The sequence below is a fragment of the Phocoena phocoena genome, chromosome 2, assembly GCF_963924675.1.
Source record: "Phocoena phocoena chromosome 2, mPhoPho1.1, whole genome shotgun sequence".
NCBI lineage: Eukaryota > Metazoa > Chordata > Mammalia > Artiodactyla > Phocoenidae > Phocoena > Phocoena phocoena.
In genome coordinates, this window is record NC_089220.1 from 106,983,336 (window position 1) to 106,999,840 (window position 16,505).

Genomic DNA, 16,505 nt, shown 5'->3' on the forward strand with positions numbered 1-16,505 from the left:
ATGCATCTGCCATGTTTTTTTGTTTAAAAAAAAAAAAACTAAAAGTGCAATAAAGTCAGGTTTTTTTTGTCCTTTGCTCAGAACAATTTGCAATGTTCTACTACTGTCTGGAGAACAGAGTCTGCTTGTCAAGAAAGCTAAGAACGCCAACACACAGGGACAGTAGACTGCAGATTTCTCACAGCTTGTGTCCTACAGTGTAACTTCACAAGAGGGAAGGAGGGAGTAACCTGCACCCCGTGGCCAGCTCGGGATGGAGGCTGCACAGGCACAGAGGAAGAGGGAGCCATACTGCCAGACACACCTGGTGGTCGGAGAAGGTTCTTCTCCAGCCTTGGCCTGCATCTCCCTCCTACCTTCTTGGCCGCACCCCCAGCCTCTCAAGCTCCTTCAGCAGACAAAGCCTTCAGCTCATTAGCTTTTAGGCTGGAGAGGGTTGAGGGTGGGGCAAGAACCAGGAGCAAGTAAACTAAAGGGAGGGGAGAGAATAGTAGTCCTTGAGTTTTTGTGAATGACACCTTCACTGTAAACAATAGGAAGGAGAGTCAACCAGGCAGCCCCAAGGGTAAGCAGTGGAGGACCAGTGGCTCTGGGACCTGCTCAGAGCCTCAGGCAGGTAGGGGCGGCCACTGACCCACTGGGCCCTGGCTGCCCGCACTGGCTCCTTCTGGGGGCATCTGTTTTTCTTCTTTTTGGTTTGGATCTCCACCCTCCCCCACAGAGGAGTCCCTTCCAATGAGAAATGGCAGGAGCTGCGGGTGCAATCGAGTCAGAGTCCCCAGGGCCTGAGGACTCCTGGGAGGCACGGGTCACTTGTGGCGCTGAGCAGTCTTCTTCCTTTTCCTCTTAAAGAAGCAGCAGCACCTGGAGCACAAGGAAGACCACAAGTCAGTGTGGGAGGCCCGCAGCTGCCAACAGATTTCTGCCTGCCTCTGCTTATTGCAGGGGTGGAACTTCCCCCTGGCACCCACCCACAGGGTCGCCCGCCATCTACAGTGCACATACTGGAGGCAGTGGGCAGTGTCTGCCAGGAAAGCCAAAGGAGAGAGCTGCTTTATTCCAAACCTAATCGTCAAAGTGCTGCAGGCTAGGCAGCAGGGCGGAAGCAGGCATTTTTGGAAGAAGGATGAAGAAGGCTTATTTCTCAGTCTAACACCCCAACCTGAAAGTCTCATCCTCCTTTATACTGAACCAAGGCTGGGGGTCCTCAGGGCTGCATGAGAAGAGGAGCCTGCACTGTGTGCCCCTTCATACAGAGGGCAAAATTATTTAATGCAACTTCGGAGGTCAATGGGTATGGAGGCTAAACTAAGGCAAACAAATGCCAAGAAAAGTATGATGTTTGGAACTCTAGGAGGCTCTCACATGCTACCAATGAAAGGATTAAGGATTCTCTCTAATCTCATCCCCGCCCCCAGCCAGCTAGCTCCCTGGCGTAGGCAGGAGAAGCCCTGACCCTAATTGTGTGAGCCAGGATCTTTTAACTGAAATCAGCATAGCCCACTCTTCATTTGGAGAGGATCAATGCCACAGGTGATCGCCAGGAAGCATCGGGTTGCAGGGTCCTCCTCGACTTAAGCTTCCCGAGGCTGCTGCTGTGCCAGACTGGGTTCAAGGACTGACCCTGCTTCGGGTGGGGCTGAGGCCTGGTGCCTTCAACAGCCACAGCTCTGCCACAGCCTTTAGCTCGGGTACCTGCTCTGTACTGCTGTCTTTGGAGCAGGAAGCCCCTCTTGCTCAGGCAGCGACTATTCCAGAAGGGGGTGATGAGGGCTGTGGCATGGCTGGTGCAAAAGGTATGTCCTTTCCAGGAAGCTGACACATGGGAAATGGGAATGTGAGGGGCAGAAAGTGGTGGATGAGTCAAAGATGCCATGTGATGGAGGGGAGTAAACTGGAAGTGTCACTCAGACTTGCTGGATCCTTGAAACGAAAGCTTTTCTCAGAAACTATCTTTGGGTCTTTTGCCTAATCCTTCTGGGTTTAATGTCAAAAATATTCATACAGAAATAAAGAGCTGTTGCTTACTTCCGCATACCCCTAAGTCCTCCACTGTAGCTAAGATTCCCCCCTTTTTTAGTCAGACCCTTTTGTATTCCCACACCCCATGGACTAGTTATCAAAAATTTGGAGAAAGTGTCTTCTTAGAATGCAGAAATAGATGTTTACACAGACAAAATGATGGGCTTTAACCATAACTGAATGAATTAAACATGGAGATGTTGGAAATAGGAGCTTCTTAAGAGAGTCTTAAAAAAGATTTTCTAAGAGTATAATGACATATGTGATGTACTATTAAATGGGTGTCAATATAGTCACTAAACAAAGTGTCCTTTGTACTTAGAGGCTGAATAAATTCTTTTAAGTAAAAATGACCAACACTTTTGATTGTTTTCAGTCCTTAAGGGAATCCCTGGGGAAGGATTTTTAAAAAAGGTCATTTTTTGTACATATGCTTTAGAAAACAGACATTCTTTCAAGCTGAATGTCCAGAAATTATTAAATAAGGTGAATTAAATCTCATGGGAGTACTAGTACTTCAATAGAGCTAGCTACCTGTTCCCTGTTAACCATGATTTTCAGAGGGATCACTAACATTTAAGTCAGTTTTTATTCTTATGCTTTTTGGAGGATGCTAAGATGATGATTTTGTGTTTTTACGTTAAGAACAATCACTAAAAAGTTTGAAATACTGTTTTGGTCCGTTGCAAATGATACAATTTCTCTTTTACCTCCTCCAAGGCAAGTGATAAGAATTAATATCTACTTATAAGCATATCATAACCTGATGTGCAAAGCTGAATTCACCTGACTGGAGGAGAGTGTGAGCTGTGGTTTAGAGCCTTAATTTTTGCTAGTTACTGTAGTTAAAACTTCAGCAGTAGCAGAAGCTTTTAATAATTCTACCCACGAGGAAACGGGCTCCACAATCAACTCTTTGGTTTCTGTGATGACTACCGGCAACAGGACCTGTGAAACTTGGTCAGACCCCAGACCAAGCCCACTGACTGACTCCATACAGATGTCTTACTCTCAGAAGAGACTGAAGGCAAGTGATGAACTCTTCTTGTGTCTTAGGTTTCCTTCCAGCTGATTCTTTGATTGGCTCTCCCTTCAGCTATTCCTTTACTATGTTTCTCTGCTGTACTTATACATTCTTCCCTTGCTCTAATGCCTTGTTTAAGCCCAAGTCTTCCTTAACCATCCCTGTCAACACTGACCTCTCAAGGGACAATACCATAAAAGTGTCCTTTCAAGCATGCATGTCTTATCTCTCCAGGTAGATTGTATCTCAGCTCTTTGGGGAAGGCCTTGAGACCCCCTAGAGTTCCAAGCACAGAGTGGATGAGCACAAAGTAGGCCCTGTATTTGCAGTCAGGATCACGTGACATCTCACAGGAAAAAACAGACCACGATGATGTCAGATTACACAGACACATGTTTGCTAAATAAATAGGCCAAATGTACTCCTTGATACTGTAATACTATAAATTCTATCTCCATAAAACCCAATTGCTATCTTCAATACATCTCTGTCCCTTGGGAAACCCTGTAGGCAACTTGGCTTAGAGAGTTAGGGTACAGAAACCGGTGCCCAACTCAGTTACTGAAGACCAATAGAAACAAGGTAGTCACAGAGGCCAGCAGACTGTTATCACCACACGGAATATCATCCCACACGTGCAGTGTAGGAGATTCTGGCTCCAGACCACAGCAGACCAATCAGCTCACGAGCACCTGGAGCTCACAGGCAATGCCCAGGAAGTGAGGCACGGAGGGCACTGCCTTACAGTGGGAACGTGCCCCACCCAACGTGGAGCCGCCAGGGCTTCCCCTTCAAGACCCGCATGCTGCCCCAAAAGTGCATTCAAGGGACCTTCTCCAGGAGTGGGAGAGAGACTCCAATGTCTCACTAGCCAAGTCGGCCCTTGGCACACTATATGCTCTTATAAGAAGAGAAAAGAAAAGAAAAGGAAAAAAAAAGACAATAAATGAAAAACAAACAAAAAACTCAAAACAACAACAACAACAGCAAAATGTCCATCTCTCCCCCAAGAAGCAGCTCTCTTATTTGGAGATACTCATATTCTACAGATGGAAGAACCAGCTGAACCAAAAAAAAAGTCACAGATTTTTCCAAAGCTGCTAATTTTAAGGTTAGAGACCGAGCCACAGAATGTGACATTATCTGGCAACAACTGTCCTTGGAGTTGTGAGGAATAATTAGATTCTGATTATACAACTGGTACAGTAATCTGGTCTTCTTACCTCTGTCCCTCTCTGCCTGATAATATCTAGCCGTATTAATTTGAGAAAAAATTCACTCAGCTAAAAATGAAGAGACAATTTTGGATACGGTGGGATATTGTTCTGACAGGAGGAGGCTGCAATGTGGTGGGTTTGGAAGGAAAAAAGGAACAGATTAATTGCTGGGTACAGGCCTGCCCATCCCCACCTTGTGGATCTAGTTCCCCAGTCTGGGTGGGTATGGCACAAGGTGGCATACGGGAGCCACTGAGTGTTCCTAAGGCATTTTGTTTGGCTTTGCCAATCCCAACCTAGCCTGGTCCGCTCCCCTAGCATGTGGACTGGAGAGAGGGACTCACCACAGGTTGAGCATTTTCAGGCAGCTACAGAGTGTGTAAAGAGAAAAACACAGAAAGGAAGAGAGAGAAAGAGAGATATTAGTCCACAGAGGTGAGATGGAAGCGACTCCCTGTGAGCCATGCAAACATGCAGTATGTGTCTGTGTTTAGTTTCTTCCTCTGTCAAGGCAGGGTGAGTAGCCCCAGGCCACTTGGTCCCCACACTAAAGTGGAGGGGGCAGGTGCCGGATAGAAGCATCGAGGTGGGAGCTGGATCTCAGTGAGGGCTAAGGCAAAACAGAAAGAGTTGGTGGGAGCCCCAAGAGTGGGCTTTCCTGGGCAACTTCCAGGAAGGTAGCAGGAGAAAGAGCATATGATCCTGCCTGGAAGAATTCAATCAGGAACCAAGGCCAAACCATTTTGGTTCCCACATGAAGTCTTACCGTGCAATTTGTTAAGCTAACCTCCCAAATATTCTGAGGGAAAGAGAAGTCCCTAGCCTTTCTATAAGACCAACATGCCTGACCAAAGCAGCCAGCAGTTAGCTCTTTCTCTAGAGGGGAAAACAAGCTTAAGAGACACTTTATCTTATTAGGAGGTGACTAGCGAGGAGGGTCACTGCTCGGATTAAGGTATAACTGCCAGAAAAAGGCCTAAATCCCATTCTTGTTAATTCTCAGAGAAAATGAGGTCCACACTTGCTAAGTTGTAGCTAAAGTCAGTGGATAACCAAAAATTCCTGTGTTCTTACCATAACAAAAGTCAGCCAAAAAGCTTTGCCTTGCCTCACTACCCTTCCAATCACCCTTAAACAAGGACATGTGTCCTATATCTAGAGAAAAGGGTAAGTTAGATGTTTATTTTGTTTACAGAACAAAAAAAGGGACCCTGTTATTTCTCTCCTCCTTTACACGAAACAAGCTGGCTGAGGAACCCAAAATCAAAAGCTGGGAAGTGAAGGTTTCCACACTGTTTCCCCAGTACTCTAGCTCAATCTTAATGTAGGCAACAGCCCCCTTTTTCCCACAAGCAGGCTGCATGGACAAAAGGCATCACAGATGTGTGCAATGAGGAGTTGTGTGGGATGCCCTGTGCTTCTCTTAGCTGTGACTTCTTCCCATGAAAGTGATCAAGCAGATGGACACATGGCTCCCCCGCCCCCAAACAATACATAGAAGGGCCAAGAAGAAAAACACATGGCTGTGCCCCGACAGTTCCCTGGACAAGATGGATTGGTAGCTCATGAAATCACTGGGGGAAATGCCACACAAAATGTCCTAAGCCATGAGCTTTTGGATGACAATTGGTCAAATACGACTGCTCCCCTCTGGTTTCCACATCTTTCAGAAGGCTCACACCTGGTACAGTGGTCTTTGCTAAATGGGGAGACTTTAAATTCTCTTTACATCTAGAATTTAGATTATACCAGAACAGAACACACCAGACTGAAATCTGTGTGTGTGACTGGTCCCCTATCTTATACACAGAACACAAACACCACATTCACATACACAATTAGTGTACACATTTACCAAAATGAAATGAGATAAATGGGTTCAAAGATAATTCTGTATAGGGCATATTATAAGACTAAAGCCCAATTCAATCCTGGTACTCAAAGTATAGTATGAAATCCAGAGCTCAACTTTTGGCCTTCAAAGTAATAGCCGCAATGGTGAATTGGGAGTGAGGTGGGGATGGGAACGGGCGCAGCCATCTTTCAAGCCCAGACAATGTTTGGATCAGACCACAAACATTGCCATCAGACCCAGTACAGCGGTTCCCAACCTCAGCGACATATTTGAATCACCGGAACTTTAAAAACTCCTGATGCTCAGGCCACATCTGTGATAACTTAAACCAGAATCTCTGGAGCCAGGATTCAGGCATTTGTATTTTCTAACATGCCCCAGGAGACTCCAAAGTGCAGCCAAGGTTAAGAACTCAGAGGGCAGGAGTACCACACTGTTTATTTGGGAGAATGAAGTTTTGTCATGGAAACTGAAAAACTGTGAGAACCATTAAAACTTACAAAGCCCCTGAGAATAGGGAGCATGTTTCCTTTTACTAAAAATGGTCTCCTCCTGGCATTGACCCCCCACTCCCTTGTCCTCCTTACGTATTAGTGCCTTACATTAACCAGGAGAGGAGCATCTGAAGCTGCCTACAGTCAGTAGGGACTCAACAAGAGAGAGTCCAAGTCACCCTCGGTTGCTTTTTATCTACTGGGTAGGAATCCTCAAGTCCTGGCTTTTAAAGGAAACGACCTCTCGAAAGAAAAGTGAGCTCATCTAATAGATGGGCAGCAGAGCAGAGGAGTGGGCAGGGGAACAACCATGAAAAGTTGTATCTGGAAGAGCGCAGATCTTGACTAGCCTCTACCTTTTACTGAGGCATAAGCATGTTCTGGTTTGTACTTAGGCTAGTTGGGGGCTCAAGGGATCACTTAGGGCACAATATCACTATAAATATGGTGCCTGCTTCTGAAAACAAGACACTGGGATAGCCTGGATGTTCTCAAAGGGTTTATAAGAAAAGTCATCCGTGTCAGGTGTGGCAGCAGCTACCGATTGGTGAAGGACTTCTCTCTCCCTACCTCATGTTGCTTTGGAGTGTAAATCTGGACCTGAATTTGGGATGGGGCAAAAAGGGAAAGAAGTGATAGAAATGCTGCTTTTGCAGCAGAATCAGCCGTTATTTCACCTTCTACCCCATTTTCTAAGAGTTTAAACACAGACCATGCAGAGAGCACCAAGGGGCTGGTGGTATGGGCAGGGCAAGACATTAACATGCAAGAGAAGCAGAAAAGGGAGTGGGGTAACCTCCTCACCCTCTTGGGATTAGTGTAATTTCCTCTCCATCCCAAGACTCTTTCATTCAACAGGTGCAGAGACTATTTTTCGTGACTGACTTATCTGAGTCTCTCTTGAATTCAGAATCATTTAAGTGAGAACAAAAGGGCTCTGAGACCCTTGTCTAGGACTATAGATGCAAAGTGGTTAGCCAAGAACCAGAAATCAGATGCTGTTCAGCATGGCCCATGGTTTAGACAAGTAGATTTCTCTCTGTGTCCCTTAGGGAGCAAGAGGCTCCAGGGCCCCAAGAGGCTCAGGACTGCTATCTGCTGTAGCTCTCATACCAGGATTCTTTTAGTTCACTATGTCTTTTCATCCATGTGGACTAAAAATGTGACTGTCTTCTCAGAAATCACAGCTAAAGAAGGGCAGCAGCAGCCTTAAGGTACCATGCAAAAAATAAAATGGTCAAAGGAAGAAAGCTGTGGGCACAAGCATGGGGTATCCAGTCTGAAATGAGCAGCACACGAGAGGAAGAGACAGAGAAAAGGCTTTTCAACCTATAGCTCAAGAGCCCCCTTGAAAGATGAACGTACTTAGCTTCCTCCACTACCTCCACCTCGGCGTGAGCTGTGATTGGTGCATTGGAGTGGGCTCCCGTAGGGTCATCGACATTCAGCTCTCCATTGGTTGAGCTAACCACCTGAAACAGAAGGACAGAGTGTGACTGACACCACGGTAATCGGAGCCTCCTGCCAGTGCCACAGAGGGTCACTAAGGGAGATCTGGTCTCTAGCTTAGGTGACAGCCAGGCAGTGTTTGGAATGTTTGTTTTCCTGGGTTGGGGGGCTAAATGTCCTAACTTAGGGAATGTTCCCAGACCCATATCATGTGAGAACACAAAACTCAATGATTTAATTATATAATGATGATAATTTTCATACTGAATGCCTACTCTGTGTTAGGAACTCTGCTACATTGTGTTGTGTGTGTGTGTATATCAATTTAATCCTCACAAAAATCGTATAAAATTTTTGGTCATATTACTGTCTTTAATTCTATTCCTCTCAGTTTATTATGCTATAATTATATACAGACTCAGTGATGATGTTAAAAAAATTCTAAAAAGGAAATCAATAGTGAGCATCAAAAACTATAAGCAATCACACTTTCCTTCAGAAATTTCTTCATGGCTTTGGACCATCGGTTTGAAGTTACTCAACTAAGACTGCCACATCCTCTCTGGTGAGACGGCAGACAGTAAGGAAACACTTTCCCTTGGAAGACCAGTCTTATTTCAACAACCTTTATTTCAGGTTCACTGTCATCGCATTTCTCACTGACGGTCCCCGAATTGTAACTGAAGGCTCTCACTCCTGTCATCTGGTTAGGTGGAACCGATCAGGCTTCTCCTGCTTGTGCAGCTGCTTCTGTCACCTGCTTTCATTTCCAGCACATGATTCCTGTTTATGTGGGTGCTGGGAAGTGGGAAAAGGGACCCCGCTGGACAAACTACTCTGCTGTTAAAGACCTTGCCTGAAACATGGGAGAGAACAACAAAATAGGATAAATGGTTCAGATACCATACGCCCTCGGGTAAGTAACTTTTCATCTATATGAGACTGCTGCTTACAGACTGATGTGAGAATTATACAAGAAAATGCATGAGACAGTGTGTGGTACAACAGCTGGTACACAGTAATGGAGGCAGCACAGTGCAGCAGATGAGAAATGGGCTCTGGATTTACTCAGCCCTGGCTCTGAGCCCTAGCTCCACCACTTACTTGCTGTGGGTCCTTGGGCAAGATCTCACTCTTTCTGTGCCTGAGCTTCCTAATCTGTAAAATGGGCAAACAATGCTGCTTACCTAATTGGGTTACTGTGCAGACCACCCACAGAAAGTGCTTAGCCCAGTGCCATGGTCCACGGTAATGGCTCAATAAACGTTCACAGTACTGTTATTCTCCCTCCATAAATGTTTACTCTAATCTCCCTCTAGACCTGGGGTCCTCATTAGCAGTTAATTTGCAAAAATTTCCTGCACACTTATAAAGAGGAAGGTGGAAGGAAATGTTTAGTATAAGGAGTCTTTGAGGAAAGGGTAGACAAGGTGAATACTACTTACCAGAAGTCTATACCCACCATTATTTCTAAACCAGAACTATTTATTACTCTTATTAATTATACAAGCTTTAAAAAAATTAAAACAATGCTGTACAGTTAGTCAAGGAAACATACAATATTAAACTTGGACTTAACCCATGGGAGACCCAAGTTTCTGCTAGTGATCAAATTTAGCATCTCTGATCAATGGAACAACCTAACTTTATTTGTCTCCTGACATGATATGATGAATACTACATAACATTATCTATATAGTATTCTTGCCAAAAAAAAGTTTTATCTGAATCTAAGTATGATGGAAAAAAAACAGACAAATCCAAAATGCAGGACATTCTATATGACAACAAGCCTTGGATTCTTCAAAAAAGACATGCCTCAAAAATCTTTTTTTTTTTTTTTAAAACACAGAGGTGGCTGTTATAGATTTTAAAAGATTAAGAGACTAAGAGATTGAAGAAGACAAGAGGCATAACAACCGAATACAATGCAAGAACCCTGATTAGATCCTGAACACTATAAAATTAATTTTGGAGACAACTGGGGGAAATGTGATATGACTGTCCATTAGCTATTATGGAATTATTAATGTTCTTAGATATGACAATGGTGTTGTTGGTTACATGAGAGAATGGCTTCATTCTTAGGAGATGCAGGCTGAAGTATTTTGGGATAAAATGTACTTACAAATAGTTTAGAAAACATACCCCTCCCGAGTTAAGGCAAATATGGCAAAAATCAATCATTTGTTAATCTAGGTTAAGGATACACACAGGCTCACTGCACCCACCCCCGCCCCAGCCCTTTGCTTAGATTTAAAAATTTCAAAATGAAAAGTTGAGGAGAGAATGTTTACAGACTGGAGAAACCACAGCCTGTCATGCTAATGTTGTCCTGTTAATTTCCTCAGCCTATATATGCTTCTTGTGGGCACATTCTGGCTGCACCCTAGGGATAATGCTGGTAAATTCATTCTGTGAGCACCAGGGTTAAAGGAGAAATCACAGTAAGTTTTTTAGTAGACAATTCAGGAACTAGACAAGATGTTAAATAAAATGTCTTGGCCTCTACTGACGTGAACAAAGCAATAGTAAGCATCACCACTGTGAATTACTTGGTGACTTTGGGTCACAGCACTTGCTTATAGTGTTTTGCATGTCTCATACTCTCTAATTGTTCCTTACTATGTTGCCGCTTGACCCACAAGCAATGTCCTTGAGCAATCTAAGGAAGAAGAGGTTATCCCCATTTTATAGACTAGACATCTTGTCTGTATCCATGAGTATCTGGTCTCAAACAAATCAGGCACAAATGGTAACCTTACCACCAGCTGTCTAACCTAGAATATACCTGGGAATCAATGGCAACTAATCTGGGTCTCTAGAGCATCCACTTAATTATTTCAGGTTGAAGGTACAGTTCGTCAAACCACTGAACAGTTGCCTAGATGAGCAGTGGAACAAAAACCTAATGTAGGTGACCCAAGAGCTGGATTCCAGGCCTAGCTCTACCATCAACATTCTCTTTGAGCCCTGGTTTCTAATTCTGTAAGATTAGGCCGATAACCACCTTGGTCCTATTTACCTTATAATTACTATGGTAGTTAAACAGAATGATGTTTAGGGAAAAAAGCAATTTGAAAAACTGTAAAGAACCTAACGAATGCAACAAATTATTAGTATTTGAAACTATCATTTTTATACTTTTCCATTTATTATTTTAGAATAACTTAATTAAAAAGTAAGCGTTATTTATATATCTGGAATACTGACAATTTATTTTGCTGCAATCACTATTAATTTCTTTTTTTTTTTTTTTTTTTTTTTGCGGTACACGGGCCTCTCACTGTTGCGGCCTCTCCCGTTGCGGAGCACAGGCTCCGGACGCGCAGGCGCAGCGGCCATGGCTCACGGGTCCAGCCGCTCTGCGGCATGTGGGATCTTCCCGGACGGGGGCACGAACCCGTGTCCCCTGCATCGGCAGGCGGACTCTCGACCACTGCGCCACCAGGGAAGCCCGTTTTCTCCATTCTTATATGGATTTATACCTTAAAAAAAAAAAATCTCCTTATCATTTTTTTAGTGTTGTTTCAGGAGTGGGTGTGTTCAATCCATCATTTTTACCTATGAGATGTTCCTATGAGATCATTTTTGGTTTAGAGGACAAAACTGTCTCCTAACTTCCTGTGAATAACACAACCTTCAGTGAGTCACTCCATGTAAAGGCATATCCTAAACAATCAGCCTATCAAGATGCGTTTCTATGTGAAAAAGGCTTGCCTATCCCTTTATAAGAATTTACATTTGGTAGCTCTGGGTTCACCTGTGTGCCCCAACTGGTGGTGTCACTTACCACTATGAGAAAAATATTCAGGTTAAGATTATTAAAATAGTGACATATATGAAAAGTTAAGAGATGCAAGGTGTTCTTAAGGTGTTCTCTTACAAGAGAGAATAGAGATTCAAAATAGTCCAAATGAAATCAGAAATAATTCTCTAAGACCACACTTATTCTAGGGAGAAAAAAAGAAATAGCCCAACTTCTTGGGTTCCCACTCATAAACGGTTGAGTTGGACCAATGAACAATCTCACCTTATGTACTAGGGCGTATATCATCATGGAATGAGCTACATATGCAGTCCTCTATCCCCAAAATACTTATTTTAAATATTTCTTTACAGTTCCCAGACTTGACACTAACGGACTTCTACCTTGACGTTATTTTATGGTCTATCATGAGTGGATCAAGGCCGTAGGATTAGTTTAACCAGGAATCCGTATCAGAAGTCATATAGATATTTCTTAGTCAATGACAACTACCCAGAATCATCTCAACAAGTGAGTCTTACAAGTCCAGCTAGGTAGAAAATCAGCACAGAGATATTCAGTTCACTATAAAAGCAGCTCAACCTCGCTGTAAGTTTCCATTCTAAAGGAACATGGGTTTCAGAAGCAAGCCAACATTCTACCAGCTAAGCTGGGAGGGCCAGGAAAAGGCAATAAAGGCCGTAAGTACCTGCACTGATCCCCCATGGCGGTCTGCAGCCAAGTGAGACGTCAGGTACGAGGTATTGGTCTGCCGGCTGGGCTGGATTTCCCACTCTCCTCGGCGCTCTGACGATGCAGTCTGCTCAGGCATTAGGAAGCATGAGAGCAAGATACGGAAGGAAAGGTGAAGCAACAGCAAGCAATATCAAAATCAAGTACATTAGTGTCCCTAAGGGTTTTGTTTTTGTTTTGGATTTTGAACAACTGCTGCAAAGCACTGAGAAAAAGATAGCTTGGCTACATTCATTTCAGCCTAATGAGCCAACACGTAATTGCCTCTAGCATACCATCCTTGCCTAGACACAGAAAAACAGTGATCACCAAAAGAGGAGGTTAAAAAAAATAAAAACTATCAAAAGCTGGAATCACCTTTCAGCTTCCATATTAGTAAAATTTCAGTAGCCACTAAGCAGACCAAATTCAGAAAGTTAGGATTGTTGGACAAAGGAATAATCATACTTACAAGTCATTTCACTAATTAACTATCTATCTAAATAGACAGTAGTCAATATAGAAAATTCCCAGCATTAGGAATCAAGGTAATAAGCCTTTTCCTTGAATAGGGAGCCCACTACCCTCAACATAAACTTCCAGAAGACTTTCAACTAAGATAAAATGAGCAGTAGCTGGAATATGCTTTCTTATCTAAAAGGATGAACAAAGTATCTCTTGAAAAGCAGGTTCACAGGTCAAAAATATGCAAAGATGGGGGGAAATAAGGCTACAATGTTTTCCAGATTCCTCTAGCTCACAGCCTCTAGTCTGGAATTAGAAAAAGTTTAGATAAGGCTACTACGAACTATTTTCTTCTATAAAGCAAAAGGCAGATCTTTTCCCAGTAAAAGGAGGGCTTGCAATTCAAAACCTCGTTGGGTTCTGCTTTCACCTTTGCTGTCATTCAGGCTCTCTTCATTCCTTCTTTACCTGTTTTTTAGATCTCACACTATTCTGATCTTGCTCCTATGTGATATTTGTTCTGAAGAATCTGTTTAGGTGCCTCTTCCCCTGTGCCAGATGGCTGAGGAGGTGTTAACATCGTGATGCTCAGCTGTAACAGTCCTAAGGCTCTACAAAAATGAAAAATGAGGTGTTGGAGAGGCAGCAATGAGGGATCAGTAAGTCAAATTTTAACTGCTGCTGATATAAACGGCAGCAGGGGTTGGGACGTCATATTGCTGCCCTGCATGAAAACCAGTAAGGATGCTACAAATATTAGAAATGTTCACAGCTATAAATGTTGTATTCTATAAAAAAGAAAAGGAAGACCGAAGTAGTAGTAATTTGAGGCTCCACTTCACTCACCCCCTTATGTAACTCATTGACAAGAGTTGTTTAAAGCTCATCTATAAATCATCAAAAAGGCTTTTCCCATTTAAAAAAAGCATTGTACACCAGCTACAACTTACTCATCTTCTTTAAGTAATGGAATATGAGGTGACATGGGTAACAGCACTATAAAAGATCCTGGCCATGTTTTCTGATATTCCTCAGGGAATGAGCATATTCTGTAAGAAGGCAACTGTATTAACTTGCTTGCTATATATACTCTTACAAAAGAGGAGTTTAGTTTTATACTGCTAGTCACATTTGAGAGAATCAAAGCTACTCAAAATATCTCCCCACCCCAATTCTGCCGAGAAGTTCAGAAGTTCAGTTCAGAGGTTCAAAAAATTTCATTTTTCCAAAATAAGACTGTGGTTTATAACATAATCATAACTATTTTATAAACCAATATCCATATCTCAGAGCACTTAATCTCATTTATTCTCACTACTGGAGATTTGAGAATATATCTGTTCTTCTAATATTATAAGTAATATCTATAACTAATATCTATTAGTGATAGCCTCTTCAGTTCTCTCTAGGACTTTATGAGTTTTTTGTAATATTTAAGTAGACGGTTTAAGCTCCTAAACTACTAATAGAATTGTCTGTTCTCAAAATTTAAATGCTTACAAAATATCCAGACATTTATAAGTCATTTGCTGCCGTTCTGAGTTCCATGATACATGTTCAGTGCAATTACTTCTCTCATGAACACTCTCTGTTTTGCATTTGTTTTTAGGGCAGATGAAACGTATATAAAACACTCATATGCTTTTAAGCTTAACAAAACCCTGGACAGCTGGATCAACTATTTTTTCTACTTTTACTGAAATACATCTCAGAAGTCTGATTTGATGCTACTGTCTGATTCCCTGGGCTGTGTATTTGTTTATATTAATTCTAGCTAAATAGGTAATTTGTTGGAATAATTAACATTTTTGTCTAAATGAAAATAGCAAGACATTTTTTCAAAGGCCCAGAAGTTACACTCCATCTCCATCCTCAATGCAATGTTCTATTTATCTTTTGAGGAGAGAAAACAATGCTAGCATTCCAGATTGCTTCATAAATGCTTGCACTGTGACAAGTGAAGAACACATGGCACCATTCTACTCCAACGCCTTCTGTATCCACTGAAAGCAACAAAACCAAGGGACAGACCTGAACCTGGGGTTGTTGGTTTATTACTTTGGGAACTACTTTCACCATAATACTAAACTCTACGGCTATTCTTTTCTGGAACGTAAGGGCCTGGACTGGTATCTAGAGGTTGATGTAGTAGAAGTGTTCATCTGCCAGTTTTAGAAAGCAACTGAGTGCCTAGCAACTAAATGAAACCAAGGAATGTTCACAACTACAGAATTCTGCTAGTCTACCTGTTCCTGAAAGGTACTCTAGGCAATGCCGTATACACAGAGGTTATGATTAGGCATGATCAGCACAGGAGCCAGTTATACCAAGCAAACCAGCAGAGGAGATCGGCATGTAAACCCTTCATTCTTAAAAATCATTCATGCAACATGTCTATCTAAAAAGCAATCAGGAGCGTCCATGGGTAGAAGAGTCATTCAACAAAACCAATCTCTCTGCATTACTTGAAAGGCAAAGGTCCAAATGGAGTGTGTAAATCCCCAAAGGCAGGAGCAGGAATCTCAAGTAGTGGGAATTCCTTGGGATAATGCTTTAAAATCTTCAGTTGTGATTGCATCACCTGCGTGGAAATGCTTAGTTTACTATCTAGTAGGTGAATGTGGAAATCAAAAAAGCAGCAACCTAGCAGAACATAAATCAAAGGCAAAGCTACAAAAAATAGTTAAGGGAAAACATAGAAGCCTAGTGTAAAAAGTCAAAACCACCACATGTGCCTAGGGCAGAGGAAGCAAGTCTCTCCCAGCAATCATTTGGCAGCGATTCACAGACAGACAGAGAACGACACTAACAGGAGGGCAAGAAAATACAGTCTGAAAACACCTCGGATAACCACTTCCATCTATGGCTTGAAAATTCTCTCAAATTTTTATTGGAGATAAAGCTACTTTTCTGAAGCAGAAGGCAGGCAAATATCTTCCTCCTGTTGTAACAAACAAATCACCAAATCCTACTCTTTATGTAAAGTTATTTTGAAAAATTAATGTTGATTGCATCTATAAGATGGATTTTATCCATTTTACTTCATGGCTCTTAAAATATTTTAAAAGTTGCCATCTATACAGAACATTTTGGCCTCTCATGTCAGTCTTCTAGGCCTCCTTATATAATTATAGTCTTCAACTGTAATTAACAAGAATAGAGACTGAATAGTACCAAAAGGTTAGTAATAAATACACTTGACTACATTCTGTCTTACCACACTTCCAAGATTAAACAAAATTTTAATATAGTATATTAAGTACACTATATTATGTGTTAGACCTCAGGTATGAAATGAAAAAACGTTGGTAAAGTTATTAAAGTGTATACTTTAACAAAATCAAAAACTTCTCCATTAAGCTCATGAAATGGAACCAATTTTCCTCTGCCAGACAGGGACTGTTACGTGCAATCTGTCAGATGTACCAATAGTGAGTTCCTGTTTTCTACAAACTTGGTCAAATATCAGTGATATTTGAAAATCACTGATAAGAACCTG

General features: G+C 42.3%; 1 protein-coding gene across 5 annotated transcripts in view; it reads right to left on the minus strand.

The window, feature by feature from the left end:
* CSNK1G1 (casein kinase 1 gamma 1) overlaps positions 1–16,505 on the minus strand; it is a 145,096-nt gene continuing 128,591 nt past the window's right edge. The window contains exons 10-13 of one of the 5 annotated variants that reach the window (XM_065872149.1): positions 12,519–12,629; positions 7,978–8,084; positions 4,608–4,631; positions 810–864 (exon numbers count right to left, since the gene is read on the minus strand). In XM_065872149.1, the coding sequence (XP_065728221.1) occupies positions 810–864; positions 4,608–4,631; positions 7,978–8,084; positions 12,519–12,629 (297 nt within the window). Of the gene's footprint in view, positions 865–4,607; positions 4,632–7,977; positions 8,085–8,673; positions 8,918–9,165; positions 9,220–12,518; positions 12,630–16,505 lie in introns of those variants that run through there. The other 4 variants (XM_065872150.1, XM_065872151.1, XM_065872152.1 and 1 more) reach the window with 4 other exon arrangements.